At 44.4% G+C, this 27296-nt stretch overlaps 1 protein-coding gene across 1 annotated transcript in view; it reads right to left on the reverse strand.

Moving 5' to 3' along the window:
- Positions 1 to 27296, reverse strand: part of TRPC4 (transient receptor potential cation channel subfamily C member 4) — a gene marked incomplete at both ends in the record, with an annotated part of 235661 nt that overhangs the window by 72334 nt on the left and 136031 nt on the right. Inside the window, one exon of the mRNA XM_083354460.1 lies at positions 21877 to 22072. Coding sequence (XP_083210586.1) covers positions 21877 to 22072 — 196 coding nt within the window. The remainder of the gene's footprint in view (positions 1 to 21876; positions 22073 to 27296) is intronic.

Here is a 27296-nt window from a genome sequence, read left to right on the forward strand (position 1 = left end):
TGAGCTGCTTGTTGCAAAGTTTAGGCTTAAACTAAAGAAAGTAGGGAAAAGTGCTAGGCCAGTCAGGTATGAATTAAATCATATCCCTGTTGAATATACAGTAGAGGTGACAAATAGATTTAAGGAATTAGATCTGATAGACAGAGTGCCTGAAGATGAGGTTCGCAACATTGTACAACAGGTAGCAACCAAAAGAAAAAGAAATGCAAGTAAGCAAAATGGCTGTCTGAGGAAGCTTTGCAAATAGCTGAGGAAAGGAGGGAAGCGAAAGGCAAGGGAGAAAAAGAAAGATATGCCCAATTAAATGCAGAATTCCAAAGAATAGCTAGAAGAGATAAGAATGCCTTCTTAAATGAACAGTGCAAAGAAATAGAAGAAAACAATAGAATAGGGAGGACCAGAGATCTTTTCAAGAAAATTGGAGAGATGAAAGGAACGTTTCATGCAAAAATGGGCATGATAAAGGACCAAAATGGCAGGGACCTAACAGAGGCAGAAGAGATTAAGAAGAGGTGGCAAAATTACACTATACACTATACAAGAATGAGCTTAACATCCCTGATAATCACAATGAGGTGGTCACTGACCTCGAGCCAGACATCCTAGAATGTGAAGTGAAGTGGGCCTTAGAAAAGTTGAGCAACAACAAAGCTAGTGGAGGTGACAGTATTCCAGCTGAGCTATTCAAAATCTTAAAAGATGATACAGTAAAAGTGCTACACTCAATTTGCCAGCAAATTTGGAAAACTCAACAGTGGCCACAGGATTGGAAAAGATCAGTTTACATTCCAATTCCAAAGAAAGGCAGTGCCAAAGAATGTTCAAACTATCGCACCATTGCACTCATTTCTCACGCTAGTAAAGTTATGCTTAAAATCCTACAAGCTAGACTCCAGCAGTATGTGGATCGAGAACTACCAGAAGTACAGGCAGGATTTCGAAGAGGCAGAGGAACTAGAGATCAAATTGCTAACATACGCTGGATCATGGAGAAAGCTAGAGAGTTCCAGAAAAACATCTACTTCTGCTTCATTGACTATGCTAAAGCCTTTGATTGTGTGGATCATAACAAACTGTGGCAAGTCCTTAAAGAGATGGGCATACCAGACCATCTTATTTGTCTCTTGAGAAACCTATATGCGGGCCAAGAAGCAACAGTGAGAACTGGACACGGAACCACTGATTGGTTCAAAATTGGGAAAGGAGTCCGGCAAGGCTGTATACTGTCGCCTTGCCTATTTAACTTATATGCAGAGCACATCATGAGAAAGGCAGGGCTAGATGAATCAAAAGTTGGAATTAAGATTGCCGGAAGAAACATCAACAACCTAAGATATGCAGATGATACCACTCTAATGGCAGAAAGTGAAGAGGAACTAAAGAGCCTCTTGTTGCGAGTGAAGAAGGAGAGTGCAAAACTTGGGTTGAAACTAAACATTAAGAAAACCAAGATCATGGCATCTGGCCCTCTCAATTCCTGGCAAATAGATGGGGAAGAAATGGAGGTAGTGACAGATTTTATTTTCCTGGGCTCCAAGATCACTGCAGATGGGGACTGTAGCCAAGAAATTAAAAGACGCTTGCTCCTTGGGAGGAAAGCCATGGCAAATCTAGACAGCACACTAAATAGCAGAGACATCACCCTGTCAACAAAAGTGCATATAGTCAAGGCTATGGTCTTCCCAGTTGCAATGTATGGCAGTGAAAGCTGGACCATAAGAAAGGCTGAGCGCCAAAGAATTGAAGCCTTTGAACTATGGTGCTGGAGAAGACTCCTGCGAGTCCCTTGGACTGCAAGGCGATCAAACCGGTCAGTCCTAGAGGAGATCAACCCTGACTGCTCTTTAGAAGGCCAGATCCTGAAGCTAAAATTCAAATACTTTGGCCACCTAATGAGAAGGAAGGACTCACTGGAGAAGAGCCTAATGCTGGGAAAGATTGAGGGCACTAGAAGAAGGGGACGACAGAGAATGAGGTGGCTGGATGGAGTCACTGAAGCAGTAGGCGTGAGCTTAAATGGACTCCAGAAGATGGTAGAGGACAGGAAGGCCTGGAGGAACATTGTCCATAGGGTCGCGATGGGTCGGACACGACTTTGCAACTAACAACAAGTCTGGTGGGCGCCTGTCCTGGCAGGTCTCTTTATTTTTATTAATAGAACAGGGCAAATTCCTGCTAGTTGGCGTACATCAATAATTGTTCCATTAGATAAAAAAGGCTCTAGAGATAATCCAGATAATTTTCGGTTAATTAGTCTAATTGACATTTCAGCAAAAATGTATGCTAAGTATTTGTTGCATAAGACTGGATAAAGAGAAACAACATTTTAGCTGACGAACAGTCTGGTTTCAGGAGCGGAAGATCTACAATGGACAATTGTTTTGTGTTGTATCATTTAATAACAAAGTTTAAGTTTTGGGAAAAACCACTGTACATGGCATTTATAGACCTGAAGGCAGCCTTTGATACAATTGATAGATCAATTTTATGGGATAAATTAGAGGCCATGGGAATAGAAAAGAAACTGCTATACTTAATTAGATTGTTATATATGGAAACCCAGGTAAGAGTTTGAGTGAACAAAACAGGATCGGTAACAAATGCAATTCCAATTACTGTAAGAAGGGTGTAAGACAAGGTTGTATTTTAGCCCCAACACTTTTTAATTTATATTTAAATGATTTTCCAAAGTGTCTGGAAGACATCACTTCATGGGCCTAGTATAGGAACAAGACAGGTAAATTGCCTGTTATATGCCAATGATATAATTTTGCTGTCGGCCTCACAGGTGGGGCTACGAAGGTCACTAGGGAGGTTGGCAGCATATTGTATAAAAAATCGTTTGACAATTAATGTAGAAAAATCAAAGGTAATGATATTTAGCAGGCAACAAAAGATGAGGAGATGGGTTTTAAATGGCAGAAGAATAGAACAAGTTCAGTCATTTACCTATTTAGGGCTAGTATTCCAGACAAATGGTAAATGGAACAAGCATGTAAAAGCTGGAGCTCAGAAGGCCGTGGCTCGGATGGCCCAATTAAACAAACTTATTTTAGAGAAAACTCCATCTTCATTAACCCCAGTGCTAAAGGTCTTTCAGGCGAAAATTGAACCAGTACTAACCTATGGGGCAGAAATATGGGGATTAGTTAAGCTGCCTGGGCAGGAAATTCCTCAAAACAAGTTTCTGAGGAGAATTTTGGCAGTATCCCCTGGAACCCCAGCTTGCGTAGTAAGGGCAGAAACGGGAATCCATGCGATTGGCACTAGGGCCATGCTGAAGGCCATTTATTATTGGCTCAGATTATTTGAGATGGAGGAAGGGTTACCTAAGCTAGCGCTAATGGATCAGATAATCTCAAGTAATAAAAATAATTGGTTATCAAGAGTTTTGAAGCAGGTATCTAGGTTTGGTATTCCGTTAAACTAGCAGCAGTACGATCTTAGGCAAATTCGATCTTGGATTGCACAGAGATTTAAGGACATAAGTGCACAATCGGACATTGCACAGGTGACAGCAGTAAAAGTTTGTCCCTGGTTATTGGCTAATAAACAATTTTTTTAAATAGAAAAATATTTAACTTTGCCTTTATCTCCCATCTTAAGGAGATTTTTTACCAAATTAAGATTGGACCAACTTCAAACAAACATGCTTTGGGGCAGGTATAGGGGGATTCCTGTAAGTGAAAGAGTGTTTATGCAAGATGGGGGAAGTTGAAACAATGTCCCATGTAATTTTTGATTGTCCCCTGTATTCAGATTTGAGGAAACACCAATTGGGCAGGATCTTTTATACCAGTACCCCTAAGTCTAAAGAGCGCTTCTTGCATCATTGTTAGGTTCTAATTTACAGTTGGTGAAATGGATTGCCAAATTTGCTGTAAAGCTGATGGAAATAAGAACAAGGTTGGTGCAGCAGAGTGTGGTAGATTGTAGGAAAGATCACTTGATTTAACAATGTAATTTTAAAAGTAGTTTTAAGATTGTTTGGGGCAGATGCAGGGGTGACATTGTAATATAATTTTAATTATATTTAACCTGTTTCTTAAATCATTGTATTTTATCCTGATTTCATGTAGATTGTACTTTGTTTCAGTTTTATTTTAAATTGTATTTTATCCAGTTGCATTTGAATTGTTTTTGTCAAGTTTTGGTGATATTTTGTTTTTGGAATCTGGTAACTTGATATGGCCCATGGGCTAATCAATAAATAAAGATTGATTGATTGATTGACACTTGATAGTAGAGATATAGTGGCCTGTTGTGAGCACTAATACTTGGTAAAAGAAGTTGAAATGGCTGTTTGGAAGTATTCTGATTCACACAGCTGCTTTTGCTATGATTCAGACAGATAAATTCCATGGATGGATTTCATGCAAATTAGGTGGGCATGGCTGCGTCAGTACACCTGGGTGAGCATGGCCAAATCAGCACAGAACAAATTGCCCCAACCAACTGGATGTGGGGACAACTTGGTGCCCCATCAGAAAAAACAGCCCCTAACCGGTGGTGAGGGGAATCACTGCCGGACAGTTTGGACAATCTGGGAGGAGAAGAGGCACAGAAGAAACATTATTCCATTCCAGGTCCAAAGTGCGGTGGAGTGGCGGAAGCAACTTGGTGACATTTATGGTTTGAGGGTTTTGCCGGCCATTGGTGTTGATGAAGTTGTCCCAGAGCCCAGCCTATTCCTCTTTTATTCCAAAGAAAGCCAGCCCTGTGGAATTCAGCCAGGCTTCTTTTTCATCAAAGGTCAGGATGGTAATCTGAAATTGCACCCCTCTATCAGATATGATGTGTTGTGGTGCCCCATGCAATCTGTAAATATGCTGTATGAAAAGTTTTGCTAATACTTTTGCAGTAGGGATTTTTTGGCAAGGTATGAAATGTACTTGCTTAGAGAACAGATCTGTGACAGTCCAGACTACAGTGTTCCCATTGCTTACTGGTAGTTCCACTATAAAATCCATGGCTATTTCTTTCCATGGGGCTGAGGGATTCACCACCGGTTGTAACAGTCCTGCCGATTTCCCTTGCAGCCTCTTGGCCATCGCGCAAATTTGACAGCTGCCCACATAGCTTTTATGTCCTTTTTCATGGATGGCCACCAAAATTGCCTTTTACTTAAGTGTAAGGTTTTTACAAACCTGAAATGTCCTGCTGATTTTGTATCATGGCACAGCTGCATGAAATTGAGGCAGCGTGTGCAACCAGAGTCTATTAGTGCTTTTACTTTGACGGCTTCACTGTCTTAAGAATGGGTGGAATGGATCCACTTACCAATGGTTCTCCCTCTGAGCTGTCTTCTGAGGTGTCCAGTGCCCCTGCGGTGTAGGCCAGAATCCAATCCCAGTACTTGGCAGGGGTTGTGGGCTCTACAGCCTCTGTCCCCTTCATGGAAGATTCTTTAGGGCTGTCTTGGGGCGTCCCTAACTTCTTGGAAAGTGATGCCTCTGTTTTATGCTGGGGGGCTTTTGAGTGACATTCTGTGGTGCGGTGGCACTCTCTCCTGCAATTGAAACAGCCCATTGACTTTTTAGCTGTGGATGGTGGTTTTCCCCCCTCGTGTGTTTGCTCAGGTGGCGGCCAGCCCCATGGTTTTCCTTGGCAGTGTCTCTTCAGTAGATCTACTTCCACTTCCTCTGCCAGGACATACCAGTCGTCGAGATGGTGTGGGTCTCCTTGAGGCAGGCAAGCATCATACAGGTCGTAGTTTAGCCCATCTTTGAAATGGCTAAGAAGGATATCTTCTGGCCAGTTCAGCTTGCTGGCAATGGCTCGGAATTCTTGGGTATATTCAGCCACTGCCCATCTACCCTGTCTCACCGTTTTGATTCTCTCCTGGACCTTCTGATCAGCCAAATGATCCTCGAACCACCGCCTCAAGGATAACATGAATCGGTTGAAATCGTTGAGTTCTGGGGCGTTGGAGTCATGTAGGTTCACCACCCAGTCTGCAGCCGGTCCATCCAGGGCGGATTGCATAATGCGGATGCGGGCTTTGTGACTGGGGATGTCCTGTCCGTATTCTTCCATATAGCTGAAGACCTGGGTTAGGAAAAACCCCAAGAGTGGTGGCTCCTCCTTGAATTTTGCTTCCAGGGGTGGAAGTCTTTGACTGGACCGCAGGCAGTATTGCCCCTCATCCTGATCCCCGTCTGTGGTTCTGGGGGGGTACTATTGAGGCAGCAACTCCTGTTCCAGTGGACGGCCCCAGTGTTGCAGGTACCGGATCCTCTCCATTGTCTCTCCAGTTGTGGCCCCAGGTGCTGCTGTGGCTGCGGTACTCAGCTTTCTCCTCTCTTAGTGAGCTAAGAGTTGTCTTCATCAGGTCAATAGCTCTTTCTAGCATCCGCTCCTCTTCACTGACGTGCAGGGAGCTCTCCATCTCTCGCCTCCATTCCGGTTGGTGGCCACCCTGCCTCAGGGTCACTTTCCCCAATGCCTTTTCCCACTCACTTTTCCTTCCAACGCCCATCAACCACCGGGGTTTTCAGTTGCACAGCTCCACCACTTCTTCCTCAGAGGAATATGATGCTTCAGCTTACGACCATTGCTGGGATTTCATTTGGGAGGAAAACTCCCTCTCTATGGGGTTTTCCTCCTCTCTGTTCTGAACCAGCCCTTCTGGCCTTGTAGTAAGGCAAACCCCTTTTCAGAAAGAAGAGACTGGAGAGCGTCCAAGGCTAAAAGGCATCTGCCAAGATTTAATTACGCAGTTAACAAAAACACTAGAGCTTGTCTTCTCAAGCGGAAAAGTTGCTTTCAGCAACCAGCCCCTCCCCAAACACTCCTTTTATAGAGAGCTCAGGGCGTGGTCTCCCTGTGCCTCCTCCCGAGGAGTCCCATAGCCTTTCTTTGTTTGTTCCTGCTCGACTGCCTCCTGCGTCGGGCATCCTTGAACAGGGCCAGCTGTGGGTCATCATCCTCCGCACTCTCGGGCTCACGCAGCTGAGAAGAGGTCCCCGGCTGAGGACTCTGCAAAGCCTCCAAACCATCATCAGCCGGTTCGTCTCCCTCCTCCCCCTCATCTGAGTCCTCCGATACGTCGGAGCCGGCTGTCGGACCCACAGGCTGGCCCTGAGTCACAACACTATCCCGCACCGCAGGGCCCTTCCCCCGGGTCTGCCGATCCGGATGCGGTCGGGATGGGAACTGTTCGTGAAAAGCAGTCACCAACGCAGGGGCATGAACGGCGGTCGCGTCTTCCCATGTGAAGTCCTCCGGCCCGTACCCTTTCCACTCGATCAGGTACTGGAAGCGACCTTTCAGCCAGCGGGAATCCCTGATGCTGGCGACCTCGTACTCGGGGGTGCTGCCTCCATCACGAGTTCCTGATGGGGGAGGTTCCGCTTGGCGAAGTGGACAGGCCGGTTGTTCGGGGACCAACAAGGACCGATGGAAGACGGGGTGCACGCGCAGGGAATGTGGCAGAGTTAAACGATAGGTGACCGGATTGATGACAGCCTCGACTGGGAACGGTCCAAGGTAACGGTGGTCCAGCTTCCTCGCCGGCCGAGTGGATGGTAGGTTCCTGGTGGACAGCCAGACCCGATCCCCCACCGATAGTGGAGGCGTATCCCTTCTCGACCGATCGGCGAACCTCTTGTAGTCGGCCTTGGCCTTCTCCAGCTGCCGTCGCACCAACCGATGGATCGCCTGTAACTCCGCCATAAATTCGTTCGCTGCCGGCTCCGATGAGTCCACGGGAGAAAGGGGGAAAAACCGGGGGTGATAACCCACGTTGGCCAAGAACGGTGTCATCTGCGTGGAGGTGTGCTGCGAGTTGTTAAAGGCAAACTCGGCTATGGCCAAATAGTCCACCCAATTGTCCTGCTGCAGGTTAACGTAGCAGCGCAGATACTGCTCTAAGATGCCGATGACCTTCTCGGTACCCCCGTTGGTTTGTGGATGATGCGCGGACGAGAGGCAAACCTTAATGTCCAACGCCCGCATCAACTCCTGCCAGAAGCGGGCTGTAAACTGGGCCCCCCTATCGGAGACGACTCTATCGGGAAGGCCGTGCAGCCGGAACACCTGTTGGATGAACATGCGACTAGTGGCGCGAGCTGACGGTAAGCCGCGACAAGGGATGAAGTGCGCCATCTTGGTCAGCATGTCCACCACCACAAACACTGTCGTGAAGCCGGAGGATGGGGGTAGATCCGTCAGAAAGTCCATGGACAGAGCCCCCCAGGGTCTCTTGGGTGTTGGCAAGGGCTGCAGTAAACCAGGCGGGGCCCCTGTCGCTGACTTGGCCTGCCTGCAAGGAATGCAGGAGGTGACATAAGACTGGACATCGTGTCGGACTCGGGGCCACCAGAAAGTACGGGAGACCAAGTTCAGAGTCGTGAACAGGCCAAAATGCCCCGCAGCCGGGTTATCATGACACTGGCTGAGGACGAGTCCCCTGAGTGGCCCTCCTGGAACATAGAGCCGGTCATGATAATACAGGAGTCCATCCGCGACCGACCAAGGCGAATCTGGCCCCACCTCTTCCTTCCGCTGAGCCACCCACGCCTCCTGCTGCTGCGCCTCCCGGATCCGAGCCCGTATATCCACCGGCTCCCACACCGCAGCAAAAGACTCGACGGGGATCACTGTCCTGGGCGGAAGCTTGTCTTCCGCTCGGGTGTATTCGGGCTTTCTGGACAGAGCATCCGCTCTCTGGTTGTGCCCGCTTGGTATGTACCGCACCCGGAAGTCAAACCTCGCAAAGAAGAGGGACCACCGGATCTGGCGTTGATTCAAATTCCGAGCGGTCTGCAGGCTTTCCAGATTCTTGTGGTCCGTCCGGACCTCGATCTGATGCCGCGCCCCCTCCAGATGATGCCTCCAAGCCTCGAACGCCGCCTTGATGGCCAGCAGCTCCTTCTCCCAGATGGTATAGTTGCGCTCCGAGGGGTTCAATTTCCGAGAGTGATACGCGCAAGGGAAAAGGGTACCGCTGGGCGTTGTCGCCTGGAGTAACACGGCCCCAATGGCAATGTCGGAGGCATCCGCCTCCACGACAAACGGCCGTTGCGGGTCGGGATGTTTCAAGATGGGCTCCTTCATGAAGGCGTCCTTCAAAGCCTGGAACGCCTGTTGTTCGGGGGCGTTCCACTGGAACCGAGTCTTCTTCTGCAGGAGCCGGGTGAGGGGGGCTGTCAAGGCAGCAAAGCCAGGGATGAATGTCCGATAGTAGTTGGCAAATCCAAGGAGTCGCTGAACGTCCTTCACGCGACGCGGGGGTTGCCAACTCTGCAACGACTCGACTTTACTCGGCTCCATGGCGATGCCCTCAGGAGAAATGCGGTGACCCAGGAAATCGATGGTCACCTGGTAGAACTGGCACTTCTCCAACTTGGCAAACAGCCGATGTTCCCGGAGGCGCTGCAGGACCTGACGGAGATGCTGATGATGCGCTTCATGCGACGGGGAGTAAATCAGGATGTCGTCCAGGTAAATCACGACAAACTGGTCCAACAGATCCCGAAAGATATCGTTCATAAAATGCTGAAACACAGCGGGGGCGTTGGTCAGGCCAAACGGCATCACCGTGTACTCAAAATGTCCATAGCGAGTACCAAACGCCGTCTTCCACTCATCACCCGGCCGAACCCTGACGAGGTTGTAAGCTCCACGCAGGTCCAGTTTCGTGAAGATCTTAGCCTCCCGGAGTCGGTCCAAGAGCTCGGGGATGAGGGGCAGCGGGTAGCGGTTACGCACCGTGATGGCGTTGAGTTTCCGGTAGTCACAGCAAAGCCGTAACTCGCCCGACTTCTTTTTGACAAAGAGCACGGGCGCAGACACTGGCGAGGACGAGGGCCGGATGAAACCACGAGCCAAATTCTTTGTCAGGAAGTCCCGCAATGCAGCCAACTCGGGCTCCGACATGGAGTACAAACGCCCCACTGGGAGAGGCGCATCAGGGACTAGGTCAATGGAGCAGTCGTAGGGCCTGTGCGGGGGTAATTGGTCCGCCTCTGACTCGCTGAACACGTCAGCAAAGTCGGACAGTTCGGGAGGCAAGGAAACCCCTGGGGAACCCTCCACCTGGCCGGCACAGATATGGCGGGTGTGGTCCACGCACTGCAAACTTGGGAAGGTGACCAAGTTCTGAGACCAATAGATCTGTGGATCATGCGCCCGGAGCCACGCCAGTCCCAAGACCACGGGGAAGTGCAGATCCGAAGTGACATAGAACTGAATGGCCTCCACATGGGTACTGATGGCCATACACACGGGTTGCGTGGCGGCCGTAATAGGCCCGGACAGGAGCACTCGACCATCGATGGTCTCCACAAGCATGGGCGGATCCACTGGACACTGGGGAACAGCCCATTTGGCCACAAAGGCCGAATCCATAAAGTTAGTGGTAGCCCCAGAGTCAATTAAGGCATGGACCGGAATCCCCTCTGGCTTGCCAGGAAGGATCAGACGTGCCTCCAGAATCAAATGCCGTGGAGGTTCACAGGCACCGTCGGAACGGCGTCGCTCGGCGTGGTCGTTGTGGGTCGCCCGATCTTTCACACCGTCTAGATCGGGCTCGGGCCGTTTCCCGACAGCAAAGCAGGGGACTTTCTCGGGGCAGGCTTGGTCACTGACGCCCGCTGACGCTTCTTCGGGCAAGAAGCAGCCAAATGTCCAGGGTCCCCACAGTAAAAACACAACCCCCCCGATCGTCGTCTGTCCATTTCCGTCTCCGATAGACGGGACCTGGCGGCACCCAGCTCCATTGGCTCCTCCCTCTGGACTGGGGGCTCACGCACAACAGGAGCGGCAGGGGTCTGTGGGGTGGCACGGTGACTCTTTCGCTGCTGCAGCCGGGCATCGATCCGCAGACAAAGATGGATCAGCCCATTCAGGTCTGAGGGAATGTCCACGCGGGCCAGCTCATCCAACATCTCCTCCGACAAGCCATCCTGGAAGGCATCCACGAGCGCAGCCTCATTCCAGGCGGAATCCTGGCTAAGCAGCCGGAAATCGCTGATGTAGGCCTGTAGGGGGCGCTGACCCTGCCTCAAAGCTTTCAGGCGTCGGGTGGCCGTCTGCGCCTTAATTGGGTCCTCATACATGAGGCGCATATGGTCACAAAACCCCCCAAAGTTATCCAACAAAGGGCTAGGCTGTGCCAACAGAGGCGTGCCCCAACGAGCTGCATCTCCCGACAGAAGGCTCAACATGAAACCCACCTTATCTCGGTCAGTGGGGAAATCAGCTGCTCTCACGCTGATAAAAAGCTGGCATTGTCCCAGGAAGGCAGGAAACAGTTCTGGATTGCCAGCAAATTTATCCGGCATAGCTATCTGACATTTCCTCCTGGGTGGGGGTGCAGCATGTACCTGGGCTTGTAGTTGCCCCACTTGAGCTGCCAGCAAAGTGAGTTGCTGGGTGAGCTGAGCATTCTCGGCAAGAAGCTGCTCCATCGTAGTTGTAAGGGGTGGGAGGCTGAAAGCAAACTGTTCTGAACCAGCCCTTCTGGCCTTGTAGTAAGGCAAACCCCTTTTCAGAAAGAAGAGACTGGAGAGCGTCCAAGGCTAAAAGGCATCTGCCAAGATTTAATTACGCAGTTAACAAAAACACTAGAGCTTGTCTTCTCAAGCGGAAAAGTTGCTTTCAGCAACCAGCCCCTCCCCAAACACTCCTTTTATAGAGAGCTCAGGGCGTGGTCTCCCTGTGCCTCCTCCCGAGGAGTCCCATAGCCTTTCTTTGTTTGTTCCTGCTCGACTGCCTCCTGCGTCGGGCGTCCTTGAACAGGGCCAGCTGTGGGTCATCATCCTCCGCACTCTCGGGCTCACGCAGCTGAGAAGAGGTCCCCGGCTGAGGACTCTGCAAAGCCTCCAAACCATCATCAGCCGGTTCGTCTCCCTCCTCCCCCTCATCTGAGTCCTCCGATACGTCGGAGCCGGCTGTCGGACCCACAGGCTGGCCCTGAGTCACAACACTCTCTTATTCCATCGTCAGACATTGTATTTATTGCAAAGTCCCCCGGTAAGGTTTTCCCTTCCAGGTTGACTCTTACTGCAGATCCTGTCTAATGTCAGGACCCACCCCAATCCACATCTTAGGAAAGAAAGAACTCTTGAACCAGAAATTGTCCAAAAGGAGCTTTTACTAAAACATGTTTGGAGATTGAAATACTAGACAGGATCTGAAACTGTGTTACAATTTGGTACTTTTAAAGAGTCCCCAAGTCGAAACCCCCTCCCTTCAAGCCATCTGGTTTGTCCCGGATCAATTAAAATTCAGGTGTCAAATCCTTCCATGGGAAAGAGGGAACTCTCATGTCTTTACAACAATTACTCCCTTCCTTAAGAGATTTTAACCGGAGATACAAACCAGATCTCTTCCCCCCCTTCCTTTGTTGTTTCAGTTTATTTATTTATTTATTAATTTAATTTATATACTACCCTATTCCAGAAGGACTCAAAAGGTTCTCCCCCTGGTCTTTGAAGACAGCCTCTGGGCAGGCTGAATAAACATCCTTGCGCTTATTAACATCTTCTCTTCTCCTCCTTGGAAAAATGTCAGAATCCAGTGGGATTGTAAGATTTTTAGAACATATAGGATTTTATGAATGGGATATAAATGGATTCTGACAATCCCTGTGTAAATGCAGCCTAGCACTGTGTTGGCCTTTGTGGCAACTGTAGCACACTGCCAGCTCACATTTAAGTGATTGTCCACTAGGACTCCGAGATACCTCTCACAGTTACTACTATCGAGCAAGGTACCACCTATACTATACCTGTATATTTGGTTTTTCTTGCCTAAATGAAGAACCTTACTTTTTTCACCATTGAATTTCATTTGGTTAGATAGCGCCCAGTGTTCAAGTCTGTCCAGATCCTCCTATATCTTAAGCCTATCTTCCTGAGTTGGCTATCCCTGCCAGCTTGGTGTCATCTGCAAATTTGATGAGTTCCCCATCTATCCCCTCGTCCAAATAATTGATGAAGATGTTGAAGAGCACTGGGCCCAGAAGAGAGCCCTGGGGCACCCCACTACACACTTTTCTCCATGTAGATGCGGTTCCATTGAGGACCACACACTAAGTACGGCCAGTTAGCCAGCTACGAGTCCATCTGGTGGTGATGCTGTCTAACCCACATTTTTCTATCTTATCAAGTAGTAGCTTGTGATCTACTTTATCAAATGCTTTACTGAAGTCCAAGTAAATTATATCCACAGCATTCCTCTGATCCACTAATTTTGTCACTTGGTCAAAGAATGCAATAAGATTTGTCTGACATGATCTGTTTTTGACAAACACATGTTGGCCTTTGTTTGCCTCTAGGTGCTCACTGATTCGTTCTTTGATTATCTTTTCCAGAATCTTCCCAGGTATTGAGGTCAGGCTGATAAGTCTGTAATTTCCTGGATCCATTTTTTCCCCTTTTTTGAAGATGGGAACTACATCAGCTCTTTTCCAGTCCTCTGGTAGTTCCCCAGTGCTCCAGGATTTTTGAAAAATATAGTTCAGTGGTTCTGAGATCACATCTGCCAGTTCATTGAGAACCTTGGGGTGTAACCCATCTGGTCCTGGTGATTTGAACTCGTCTAGGCTGGACAGGTGCTCACTTACCATTTTCTTGCCTATCTTAACTTGTGTTTCTATTCTGTTTTTATAGCACTATTTTTGATAGGTTGGTCTGTTTTTACCTTTGTGTAAAGACAGATGCAAAGAACCAGTTAAATAGCTCCAATTGGGGTTGTAACCTGAGGACTATATGCATTCATGTACATTTTTCAACAAAATAGAAGTTACCTCAGATTGGTTTGGAAAATAAACCTTGCTATTTTTCCTCAACTCAGAATTACCATGGTCTACCTGAAGACAGCCAGGAAGAGGAGAGTTGCTATTACTGCCATTTAGTCCTTTCTCAATCCCCAAAGCTAATATATGTGCAGAAGCAATGTTTACTGCTTACTGATCACCATAGGTAATGGAATTTGGATAACTAACATGACTAGAACAAATCCTTAGTAAAAACATGGGCCCAGTGAAGTCATTGTGAATTCTTGACCATAGTGTATGAGTTTCCTCTCATCTGTGGACAAGAGCGTGTGGCATTTCTGGTCTGGACTGTTGACACGTGTAACACCCATGTACTTGGGCCTCGATAGCCTTATCTAACCCTGGGCACCATAGGTAGCTACATGCCAATGCCTTCATCTGGACTATGCCTGGATGTCTCTCATGCAGAGACTGAAGTACATGGTTCCTTAATGAATTGGGGACAATAACCCTGCTCCCCCATAAGATGCAACCCTTGTGAGGTGAAAGCTCGTGTCTAAATGTGAAATAGCTCTGGAACTCTGGTCCAGGGCTGTTTTCCAGCCACCCTGTGTGAATCCATGGCAAGACTCTGCTTAAAACCTTGTCTGTAGCAGTTTCTGCAGCCACATCCCCAGCATGGAGGGGAAATTCAGGCAAATCCTGAATTGACAAAATGAGAGCTGCTGGAGCTGGATCTGGCTCTACCTGTGGCAATAGCAACCTGCTGAGGCCGTTCTGCATGGCCCATGTCTTTGCTGGGTTTGTAAATCAGCCTGTAGCTGTAGGCTGACATAAAGATGGACCATCTTAACATCCTAGGGGACAGTATTTGAGGCATCTGCATACCTGCAGTTAATAACCCCAACAGGGGCTTATGGTCAGTGTAGACCGTGAATTCCCTGCCATACAAGTAATCATGGAATTTCTTCACTCCGGCCACAATGGCCAAGGCCTCTTTGTCAATTTGAGCATAATTGCACTCAGCTGAGGACAATGTCCTTGAATAATATGCAATTGGGACTTGAGTCCCATCACTTGCCAAATGGCTTAAAACAGCCCCCACACGCAATGCATACAGGCAATGATTCTTTAAAGTGCGTAAGCACTGAATTGGAAGACAGCAGTGATTTTACTGCCTTAAAGCTGTTTTTGTGAACCTTGGTCCACTTCCATGGGGTGTTTTTGTCTAAGAGCCAGTGTAACGGCTCTGCCACTGTGGCCTTGTTAGGAAGGAACGCATGGTAAAAATTAAGGAGACCCAGGAATGCCTGAAGCTCTCCTTTTGACCTGGGGCTAGGTGCCAGCTGAATGACCTTCAGCTTGGACTCGGAAGGGTGGATGCCTTCAGCATCAATACGGAAACCCAGGAACTCAGTAAGTAACCCAATGTTACACTTATTTCTTTTTAATTTAAGGCCTGCTTTGTGGAACCATTGAAGGATGGCCTTGAGCCTCCTTGCAAGCACCTCAGTGGACTCACCAGCGATGAGCACATTGTCAAAGTAGGGCTAAACCCCTGGAATGCCCTTGAGCATACGCTCCATGATACCTTGGAAAATTCCTGGGGCCACGATAATCCTGAACTGCAGGCATTTGACTTGGAGCAAAACCCTACACTATGCTGCCCCGGGGCCCCGGTACCTCTCCTGATTGGAACATCCAATTGGCAGTCCTTCTGGTGACCTCTGCAGACTGACACGATGTGGCCGGTTTTCCCACAGGCCCAACATGTGGCTGTCCAGAACCTGCAGTTTGCTTGTTGGTGGTGGCCACCACAGCCCAAACACCAAGGGAAGGGAACTGCCTTGTAAGGAGTCTTCAATTCCTTGTCGTGGTGCCATTGGATCTTGTCAACTTCGTGGTTGGAGTCAACATCTTCTGGAAGTTTGGCATCCTCGTGGTGGACAGCCTCCTTGTGCTGAGTGCTTTTGGTGGGCAGCATGGCCTTCACAGCTCCGCTGGTGACTTGGTCCACCATGACTTTCTTGGAGCGAGAGAGTCTCTTTTGCAAAGTTTCTGTTGCAGCTCTCTGCTCCATAATCATAGACGAGTCGGTGTCGACGCCTTTCTTCTAAGTCTGAAAATTGGCATAGGCACGAAGCTTGTCTCAACGCTGCGGTTGTTGAACTCGTTGTTCAAAGGCGTACCTTGATGCGATCACCGACAGCTTGGGCTGGACATGGTTGCCAAGCTATTTCTTCAGGTCCATGAAAGTAACTGACTCCAACTGCACGGGTGTGACTAAGTTCTCCGCGATGTCGAGTGTTGCAGGCCTGCAGACACAGAGGAGTGTTGCAGTTTTCAGGCTGTCTTCAGCGACCTGGTTGGTGCGGAGGTAGTTTTCTACTCTTGAGATGTGGGATGACAATCTCTCTGGGTGAGTAACATCAAATTCCTCAAGCTTTCCAACTTTCATAATCTTTGGGAAGTCTTCACAGATCGGGTCTCTTGTTGCCTCATCCTGCTCCTTCTGTTGGCCCTGGGACTGGTCCGCAGGGTGGGGTGGTCACTAGCATGGCTTGCTAGGCTGACTGAGGGGGGGAAAAACACATTCCCTGCCAGGCGCTTTGCTGGCCTCACCCCCTAGTGACTTTCAGCTCTTCCAAAGAAGCAGGATCCCACCCTTGTCACTAGTGTTGTGTAGTGAGTTCTTTGGAGGCAGGAAGCAAGACAACAGGTTTCAAACAGGAACATTTCTTTATTGAGGCAAACAGGAACAGAACTGAATCAGAGGCTTCTGTGTAGATATTTATATGGTTGGCCACTAGGCGGAGCCCAATAGGTTTAAAGCAGTGATGGCAAACCTTTTAGAGACCGAGTGCCCAAACTGCAATCCCAAACCCACTTATGTATCATCGGGTGCTGGGTGGGGGTGGCCCATTGGGTGAGTGTAGCCCATTGGGTGGGCATGGCTGTGGTGGTAACAGCAGACTGGGTGGGACTAAAAAGTTCAATCAATTCCAACTTTGCAAGATATTTTTTTTCCTGTGAGAAGTTGAAATTGATTAATTGAAATTTTTTTTTGCACACAGCGGCAGAGGCTTAAAGTGAAAAGGTTTTATAAAACCCAGCTGAAGCCCTAGGACTGGGGCGATGGCATGTGTGCCCACAGAGAGGGCGCTGCGTGTCACCTGTGGCACGTGTGCCATAGGTTCACCACCACAGAGTTTAAAGGAACCCATTCCCACCCCAAATCATCCAATGATCTTCTTGGAGACTGCATGTCTGGCTAGTCAGCAACCGTTACACAGACACCTCAATTGAGCAACCTTAAGCAGCATTCAAAAGACACATGAACACAGTTCAAGTAAAATCCCAATACATTACAGAAGGGAAGAAATTAAGATTCAGATAGAAATTCAATAAGACCTGTGGAAGCTACAGGGGGTGGATAGTGATTACTTTTCTTCTTAGGGCTGAATTGATGGCAGGAAGTTACTCTGGAGGCCAAAAGCTCTGGAGAGCAGAGTGAAATATTCTCTCTTAAAACACTCTTAACAATTTTATATCCTTCTAAATAAGAATAGATGAATTGAAATGGCATTAGTACTTAGAAAATAATAAAATAAATAAATAAATAAATAAATAAATAAATAAATAAATAAATAAATAAATAAACAAACAAACAAATTCAGGGATCCAAACCCATGTAATTTATTTTGTTTCACCTGACTTTCATTAACCTCCAAGGATGTGATCACTGATCATTTAACTACTTTATTTGGTTCTCAAATAAATGTTTTGGGTTACTTTTTCCCTAACCTCTTTGTAATTTTAAAATGGTTGTGATTTCATTGCATTGATACTTTCTATTTTGTAAATAGCCCAAAGAAATACTATAAATGGCTTCTGGTTTGCGCGCACAGCGCTTTCGGACGCACAGGGGAGACCTCCCTCCCTGCCGTCTGACCCTTCTTCATTGGAGGACCCTGAAAAGGGTTGAAAGTCACCCTGGAGGGGCAACCACCATAAGGAGACCCTCCTATGATCGTGGAAGGGCAGCAGCCCTCCGCTTGAATCCAGAGCAGCTCCTTTTGGCCATCAACATGGCCAATCACTAAGCCGCTCCCTGCCGAAAGCCAAAAGCACCATCTAGCACAACAAAGCAATCTGGAGGACCTGGGTGAGACCTTTTCTTTCTTATCCCCCTAACTGCTTGCCTGTGGGACTTTTCTGAAAAATTTCTCCCCCCTTTTTTTGAGAAAATGGCATCTGTATACGTGGGGGATCAACATTTTAAGCCTTAAAGTGTTGAAGAAAAAAACCCCAGCTGATTAAACAAAGAAATTAAATAATTTCATTCCTACTTACTAAAAAGCTCCTATTTTTGTGGGGAATCTACTACCCTATTTTCTGTTTAAGATGTGATCTAAGGAAAAAAGAATGGACTAACTATATAAAAGTTTTATATTAATTTAGAAAGATAAAAAGAACTTTACAACTTATTCTATATGCTACTGATGACATCCTGTGGCTAAACTGGAATTGCAAGTAAACCTTTTGCTTATTTTGAGAGCGGAGAGCTGTCCTTGATATTATCTTTAAAGACAAGTGTGGGAACACCTGGCACTGAAAAAAACCTTTTAGAAACATTGGAGGTGGAAAATTACTTATTAAAATAGCCTCCATGGAAGACTTAGCTGTAAACACTAATGAAAGGCCTCCAAATACAGTATGTTGAGGATTCAGCTAATCAAATGATAACAACATCAGCTACTACTTATTACCTAACCCAGATGGAAACGGAACAAGATAAAGACCAGAGTGAATTAATGACAATCATATCACAGCAAACATCAAAAATTGAGCTATTAAACCAATACTTCAATGATTATAAAGAGGACATTAGCTTGGCAAAACTGTCATTTGGATGGTCTCCATGGATTCAAATAAGAGGTGGAGGAAGAAATGGAGACACATTGGAGAACTTAAAACCACTAAGATGGAAGCCTGATTGGCACAGAAAGAAGGCGAGAGATTTAAAGATCTAGATGTGTCTCTTTTTGGGGGGATTTGTAAAGACAGAACTTAAAAAATGTCTTTTGATGGACTAAGGGGAATCTTAAATATATATATATATGTGTGTGTGTGTGTGTGTGTGTGTGTGTGTGTGTGTGCATGTGTGTGTGTGTATGTGTGTTAACTATTTGTCAAGGCTTTTTTTGAATACACCTTGCTAATCTTAACACATCACCAATTTATTAAAGAGAAAAAAGAAAAAAATTGTCTAAACCATTCAACATTTAATAAAATAGAAGATATTCTATTATAAATTTCTAAATTCTATTGTAGAATTCAAAGTTTTATCCTAAAAGCTTAATTTTGTTTTCCTTTAAAAATCTAAAACCTAAATATAGAATCAGTTTAGGTTTTAGATTTTTAAAGGAAAACAAAATAGAAGATAATATTTTATTAAATGTTGAATGGTTAAGACAATTTTTTTTCTTTTTTCTCTTTAATAAATTGGTGATGTGTTAAGATGAAAATTAGACTTTACTGTTAAATCATAAGAATGATATGTAATGAACAATGTAAGTTTTGTAGACAAGAGAATTATTCTTTACTGAAACAGGGAATTGTGGGTAAGCTCTTTTCTGCATATTATAGGCTACCTTAGAGTATTTTTATTGCAATTAGGTAAAACCTAAAAACAGGATTTTGATATGTATTAGTCTAACTATATTGAAAAATTTGTTAATTGACTAGCTCATAACTAGAACTGTATTAACTTAATTACTTTAACTATGTGAAAATTAAGGGAATCAGAGAGGGAATTTTTATTGATGCAACCTGAACTATCTACAAATAATTTGTTATTTGCTACTTTGGATTACCCAACCACCATATTGCTTCACAAATATATGTATATATCCCAATCCCTACCCTTAATTTTTCCTCTACCCTACTCCAAGTCCCCTTTTTCCCTACCTTCTTTGTTAACCCTATAAAATTAATAATTTTTTTCCAAAAAAAGAACAAAAAGAAATACTATATTTACATGAATATAATGTTAATCTTTTTCCTTTCTTATAGCTCCCTTTCTCCAAGGCATATAATCCAATACCATCTTGGAGAGAATAGCTAAGAATGAAAAAGGAAAATAGCAGAATGTTCAAAGTAAGTTTTCAAAAAAGAGCCTAACCAATGATATGCTATAGAGAAAAACAAAGCCTATGGAAGATTTGTGATAAGTTTTATTCTCAAAACAGCTGTCTTTCTACCTCTGTTGCTGGGGGAAGATAACAGGAGAATGCATTAAGACAGACTCTCACATGGTGGAATGTATTGCTGTAGGTGTGTTTGGGCCAAACCCTCATTGCCCTCTGGAAGGCCATTAAAATCATTTTATTTTTATGAGTATTTGATTCACAGGGTGTTTGTTGTTGGCCTTCTGAGTATAATGCTGGTACTTGTTTTATTAATTGCATTATGATAATAAGTATCTAGAAATGTACAATGATTACTAGAAGCCAGTATGGGTTTGTTAAAAGCAGATCATATCAGACAAATCTTATTGCCTTATTGCAAAATACTGTGGATATATTTGGACTTCAGAAAGGAATTTGACAAAGTAGACCACAGCCTACTTCTTGGTAAGATAGAGAAATATGGGGTAAACAGTACTGCCACCAAATGGATTCACAATAGTCTGACCGATCACACACAGTATGTAATCCTGAATGGAACTACATCAATATCAAGGGAAGCATGCAGTTGGGTAGCTAAGATACTGCTTTGGGCCAGTACTGTTCAACATTTTCATAAATGATCTAGATGAGGGGAACTCATCACATTTCAGATGACACAAGCTAATACTTTGGAAGACAGACTCAAGATTCAGAAGGATCTTGACAGCCTTGAGCACTGGGTCCTAACTGAAGCAAATGAGGGAAGGACAAGCTCTATGATTTTATAAGCATGTGAAACGCAGTCATGTGATTGCTTGGTGGGTGTGTGGCATGACAATTTACAATGTCATGCCACACAATTACATTTATAATTTAAAGCAGACATTAAGCAACTGTTTGTTAGTCAAGGACTGTCTGTATATATTTAGCTGTAAAAGAATTTAAAAAACAGGTAGGCCTCAGTTAAAAAACATAATTGCAACTGTATCACTATGGACATAGTGACTAAGTGTGACCATGACTGCCACAGGCTTATGATTTCTTTTCTCATTTGGTTGTTAAAAAAAAACACTGCAGTTGCTAAGCAAGACATCACATGTCTATGACTAGTGATTTTACTTCTCTATCCTCCGTTAACTCTGCTTAGTGGAAGCTAGTTGTGAAGCACAAGATTGGCAATCATGTGACTATGGGACAATGCATCAGTTGTAAATGCATGCCAGTTGTTAACCACCCAAATGGTGATCATGTGGTTGTGGGATTATGTAACAGTTGTACTGTAAATGCATGAGCTAGTCACAAAGCTGTTTTTTACACAATCCTCACTTTGAATGGTCACTAAATGAGGCAGTCAGTAAGCAAGGATTGCCTGTAGGGACAATTAAAAATAGGACTACTATATCTGGGCTGTAAAAATGTGGATCACTAAGGGGAGCAAACTTCTGCAGGAAATTTTGTTAATTAGTCCAAATTAAAGGTAAAAGAAAAATGAAATAAGAATAAAGTAAGTTGATAATAGAAGTTTAAGAAGTAAAGGAGAAGTTGTCAGAAAAAGGAGTGAAATAACAGATAATTTATTGGTACATTAGGGATAAAGCATGAAGATGAATAAAATATGCAGACTAAATAGTCAAGGGTTTGGAAGATATAGAAATGAAATGTAAGAGACAAATTATTGGGACTGAGAAAATTCCTGGCTAGGGAGAAGCAGTTTTTAAAGCTAGCATAGTCTGATATGTTAACATAGTTATTGGTTAGTAAGGATATTTTGGTTTGAAAACTAATTTCTTTATACACTAGACTTTGAGTGTTGTATTGGATTGGATATATGAACTGAATTGGGAAGCTCAGTAGTATACTTTCTGGAATTTGCAATAAGTTGATGTTTGTTGTCTTGGGGATAGAGAATCTAAATTTCTAAGCATATAAGAAGTCATTGTCAATATTATTTCAGAGTAAAAAAGCAAAATATTAACTACTGACAGCAATAAGCTGGTAGGAATTGTTCATCATGGCTATCAACATGTTAAGCAGGACCACCAGTGAGATGACGTTGTAGGTCCCAAACATAGTGGCCCCAACAAACTCAGTGAATTCATGACGAGCTTTAACATTGGTCACATACAGGTTGATGAGTCCAAAGACTGACCAAAATAATGATTGGAGAGTTTCGAATAAACTGGAAAAGAAAACAAACAAAAAAGCAGCAAAGAATCATTATCAGAACTTATTTCAGGTGGCTAGAGACCTACAGATACAAAGTATTAAAATATAGCTATTGTTTTTAAATATCACATTATTCTCATAAGTTAAACAAGCCAAGTCAATTACATAAAGTGAGAAGAACAGAAGGCAAAACTTGTTCTCTACAAATCCACTATGACAGCCAATTCTGTTGCTCTTGATCAGAAAAATGCATAAGATGATAATATCAGAATACAATGCAGGTTTTACTAGAATAGAATAAAACAGAGCTGGAAGAGACCTTGGAGGTCTTCTAAGTCCAGCCCCCTGCTCAAGCAGGAGAACCTATACCAAGGGTAGGCATGTGCACACATACTAATGTGGTTGCATACACGCGAATGGGTCCAGAAGCATGTGCTCTCCACATATGGGGTTGCTAGTGACAGCACGAGACTCGCGGCTTGGCTAGCGCTGGTGTGCAGCTCGTGGCTCAGTTAGTGCTGGTGTGAGGCTTGTGGCTCAGCTAGGGCCAGCGCAAGGCTTGCAGCTCACAACTTGGCTAGTGCTGGCACGATCACAATTTGTGGCTCAGCTAGTGTTGGCACGAGGCTTGCGGCTTGGCTAGTGCCAGTGCAAGGAGGTGTAAGTGTGCACACACACGCATGTACCCTGGCCAGCCACTTACGTGGTCCAGTGGCCAAGAGGCTGTGGCCCAGTAATGGGGATTTCTGCACTAGGACTCCAAGGTTCCTCTCACAGTTACTGTTTTTGAGCCAGGTTTTGCCTAATCTGTACTTGTACCTTTGGTTTTTCCTGCCAGGTGTAAAACCTTCCTTTTCTTCACATTAAATTTCATGTTGTTTGATAGGGCCCATTGTTCAAATCTGTCCAGATCTTTTTGGATCCTTAGCTTGTTTTCTGGGGTGTTGGCTATTCCTACTAGTTTAGTGTCATCTGAAATTTGAGGAGTTCCCCTTCTATTCTTTCATCTAAATCATTTATGAAGATACTGAAGAATACTATGTGTCAAAGCAAGAACATTCAATGTCATATTAGAACCATGACACTGTGTCTAAGACAGAGCCTTGTGGTACCCTACTGCTTACTTCCCTCCATGTAGATATAGCACCTTTAAGGTCTACTCATTGAGTGCATTTTGTCAGCCAGTTACAAATCCATCTGGTGGTGATGTTGTCCAATCCCACATTTTTCTAGTTTACCAAGAAGTAGCTTGTGGTCTACTTTGTCAAATGCAGGGAAGCACAGGATGGTTGGCTGCCAATATTAATGGCATACTGATATTTATTGTAGTGTTTAATTCCAGATTATTTTTATCTCTGCTAAAATCAATGACAGAATATCAGCATTTATATTTTGGCCAATAAGTAAGTATTGCTTACTTAGTATTTTCATAACACTAAAAGTAATATTTAAAGCATAACTAGATATTCTGTACTCTTTGGGGTCATTGTTTCAGAGAGATGTCCTTATCTAAATAGAGAATCAAAATGTTTGCCCAGAAGGGTGTGCAAAAATGCAGTAGGAGCAGGAGCAACTTTCAAATTCTTGCTGGCTTGCCAGCAAGCCAAATTCCAAACTCAAACTTCCATTGAGTTTCCTTTAGGAATCTGGCAGGGAGCATTGGAAATCAAGTTCCCCTTTTCTTCCCTTCCCTTCCCTTTGGTAAGTGGCTGCTGCTAGGTGAGGAGGGAGCAAGAGACTGCATGATTGGCTGAAAACTGTCACAGAATGTTGAAAATAAAGATCATATGACTACAGCAGCAGTGCAGCTGTGTATTAGTCAGTAGCACTGAAGAAGCTACAACTTCCCCAAATTTCATCCCCTTGGGAGTCATGGCTCCTGAATTTTGGACACATACTGTAATTTAAGTCATTTGAGGTGCATTGGTTCAAAACCTGTTGCCCTACAATGCACTATTTTGCCTAGTTAAAGGTCATGACAACTAAAGTTGTATTCCAAACACTATTTAATATTAGCTATCATTGTTATCTGACTCAAGTCAATCTTCCTATGACAGTAATGTTGGCTATGCAGTCACTTTCCAAGTGCCTTTTTTTATTCCACCTGATGGTTTGGTAAAAGAATCAAAAAGTGAAGGAACTCTGGGTGATATGCTGAACACAAAACTATCAATGTTCTTGTCTAAAATTGGTTTTATTTCTGTAGCACTAGAGGACACGAATGAGAACACTTTAACATTGTATATCATTATTTCTAAAAGTAAGTGTCTCCTTTTCTGCCTTCCTCCTAAATATCCTTATAGTATATAGAAGCACAGTTAAATTACCATATTCAGCCTATCATTTCTTCCTTCTGCTCTGCTTAACCTATTCTAGCACCACAGTTGGTAGAGGCTGAAATATATGTATCCTTTTTTCGTGAGTGAACAGAAAACTTAAAGAGCAAAACTGGTCAACAAGTTTCTTCATTACACAGTACAAAGAAAAATGAAACAAATCCACCTGATTTGGGGGAGAGAGAGTTTAAAGATTGTTATTAGTAAGCCTTAAAGCCCCAATCCCCCACAACAATTTTCAGTTCCATTCACTGTGTTGGTGTGTAAAGGTAGCAAATGGGACCCTGGGAACTGAGTGCAATTTGTGGGCTTTTCTTACTTTTTATTTTTTCCAACACAATGAAATGTTGGAAAGCAATTATATAAAGGGGCTCTATGACTGTCAGTAAGAAAACAAGTTAGATTAGGGCCAAATTTTCTAAGCCAGGAAATGCAAGTGAAAAATAAAGTGAGTTCAAAAATAGGTCAGATCTCTCTCTTTGATTAGAGTTAGGTACAGCTTGACTCTAACATGACCCAGTAGCTCACAGCTTAAAACAAGCAACAATTTATAAACTGTACAATCAAAAAATAAAATAGTATCTATACAAATAGTACACTATATATACAAAAACATGTCTAACAAGAGGGACACATCCATGCTATTCCAAGACTGAAAGTATAGCCTGGTTGTCAAGGCTACCTGAATTGCCATCAGCAGTGCTTTTTTTGTAAAAAAAAAACCCCACCTTGCCTACTCCAGAAGGTTCTATCCAAAAAAGGTGCCAGAACTCCGTTCTGAGGGTTCTATGAGAAAAAAAGCCCTGGCTATCAGGTTGGGAACTACAAATATCTCTGAAGGGCTCTCTTTCCAGAAGACAAGACAGACATTGTGACAGAGAAAGGCACACTTCCTGAGTATTGATGGATTGTTTAATTGATGGCAGCCAATGCATGTTAACTCTGCCAACTTTTATAGATGGGCAGAAAACATGGAAACCTTTATACAATAAATGATAGGCAGCACCTTGAATAATCCAAGAGGCATACCAACAATAAGTGCAATTTGCAAACCAGTGTGTGACACTGACATACCAAAGAATGCACATCACAGCCTGCATCCTGCATTTTGGATTAGTTGAACCATCTGAATAGTCTTCAAGAGCAGCCCATGTAAACTGTGTTGTAGTAGTCAAGCCATGAACTGAGTAAGGTAGGAGTAACTGTTTGAAGGGCCTTCCAGTCCAAGAAGGTGTACAAACTGGTACACCAGATGAACCTATACAAAACTGTTCTTGGCCACAGTTGCCATCTACTCTATGAACAGGAATTGGGAGTCCAAGAAAAAACCCCAGATTGTGCACCAGACTTTAATGAGGAACTGTAACTCCATTCAAGATTAAAGATGAAAATTGCTGAATGCAGTGTGCTCTAAATTCTATAGCCACTCAGTTGTAGGATTAACGAGTAGTCCTTAATGGCACTACATCTACATGGAGGGAAGTAAGCAGTGGGATACCACAAGGTTCTGTCTTAGGCCCAGTACTGTTCAATTTCTTTATAAATGACTTAGATGAGGGAATAGAAGGGGATCTCATCAAATTTGCAGATGACACTAAACTAGTAGGAATAGCCAACACCCCAGAAGACAAACTCAGAATCCAAAAAGATCTTGACAGACTTGAACAATGGGCCCTATCCAACAAAATGTATTTAATGTGGAGAAAAGCAAGGTTTTACACCTGGGCAGGAAAAGCTAAAGGTACAAGTACAGATTAGATGAAATCTGGCTCCAAAACAGTAACTGTGAGAGGAACTTTGGAGTCGTAGTGGATGATCACTTAAACATGAGTCAGCAGTGTGCAGCCGCCACCAAAAAAGCTATTATAATCCTTGGTTGTATACACAGAGGTACAGAATCAAAATCATGTGAAGTATTAGTACTGCTTTATAAAGCCTTATAAGGCCACACCTGGAATACTGCATTCAGTTTTGGTCATCACATTACAAAAAAAGATGTTGAGACTTTGGAAAAAGTGCAAAGAAGTGCAACTAAGATGATTAGAATTTGGGAATGGCCAGTCTAGAGAAAAGGACTAAGGGGGACATGACAACAATATTCCAGTATTTGAGGGGCTGCCACAAAGAAGGGGTCAATTTATTTTCCAAAGCACCAGAAGGCAAGACAAGAAACAATGGATGGAAACTAATCAAGGAAAGAAGCAACCTGGAATTAAGGAGAAACTTCCTAACAATGAGGACAATTAACCGGTGGAACAGCTTGCCTTCGGACATTGTGGATGCTTCATCAGTTGAGGTTTTTAAGAAGACACTGGACAGCCACTTGTTTGAAATGATATAGGGACTCCTACTTGAGCAGAGGGCTCAACTAGAAGACCTCCAAGGTCCCTTCCAGCTCTATTTGATTCTGATTCTGAAGTCCAAGTAAATTATGTCCATAGCATTTTGCTGATCCACTAATTTGTCACTTTGTCAAAGATTGGTTTGCCAATCTTTGATAAACCTATGTTGGCTTCTGACCTTGCTTGCCTGTAGGTATTTGAAAATTCTCTTTTCCAGAATCTTCCTAGGTATTGATGTCAGCCTAACAGGTCTGTAATTACCTGGATCCATTTTTCCTTTTTTGAAGATGGGAACCATGTCAGCTCTTTTCCAGTCCTCTGGTAGTTCCTTGGTATGCCAGGATTTTTGAAAGATACAGTTCAGTATGAGATCATGTCTGCCAGCTCCTTTAGAACTCTCAGATAGAATGTCTCTGGTGACTTCAACTCATCAGTTGGATAGCTGTTGTCTTACCATTTTCTTGCCTATTTTGACTTGTATTCCTAATCTTTTACAATACTATTTTTGATAGGTTGGACTGCAAAGAATGATTTAAGCAGTTCTGCTTTCTCCCTGCTA

The sequence above is a fragment of the Vipera ursinii genome, assembly GCF_947247035.1.
Source record: "Vipera ursinii genome assembly, chromosome: 2".
NCBI classification, from domain to species: Eukaryota; Metazoa; Chordata; class Lepidosauria; order Squamata; family Viperidae; genus Vipera; species Vipera ursinii.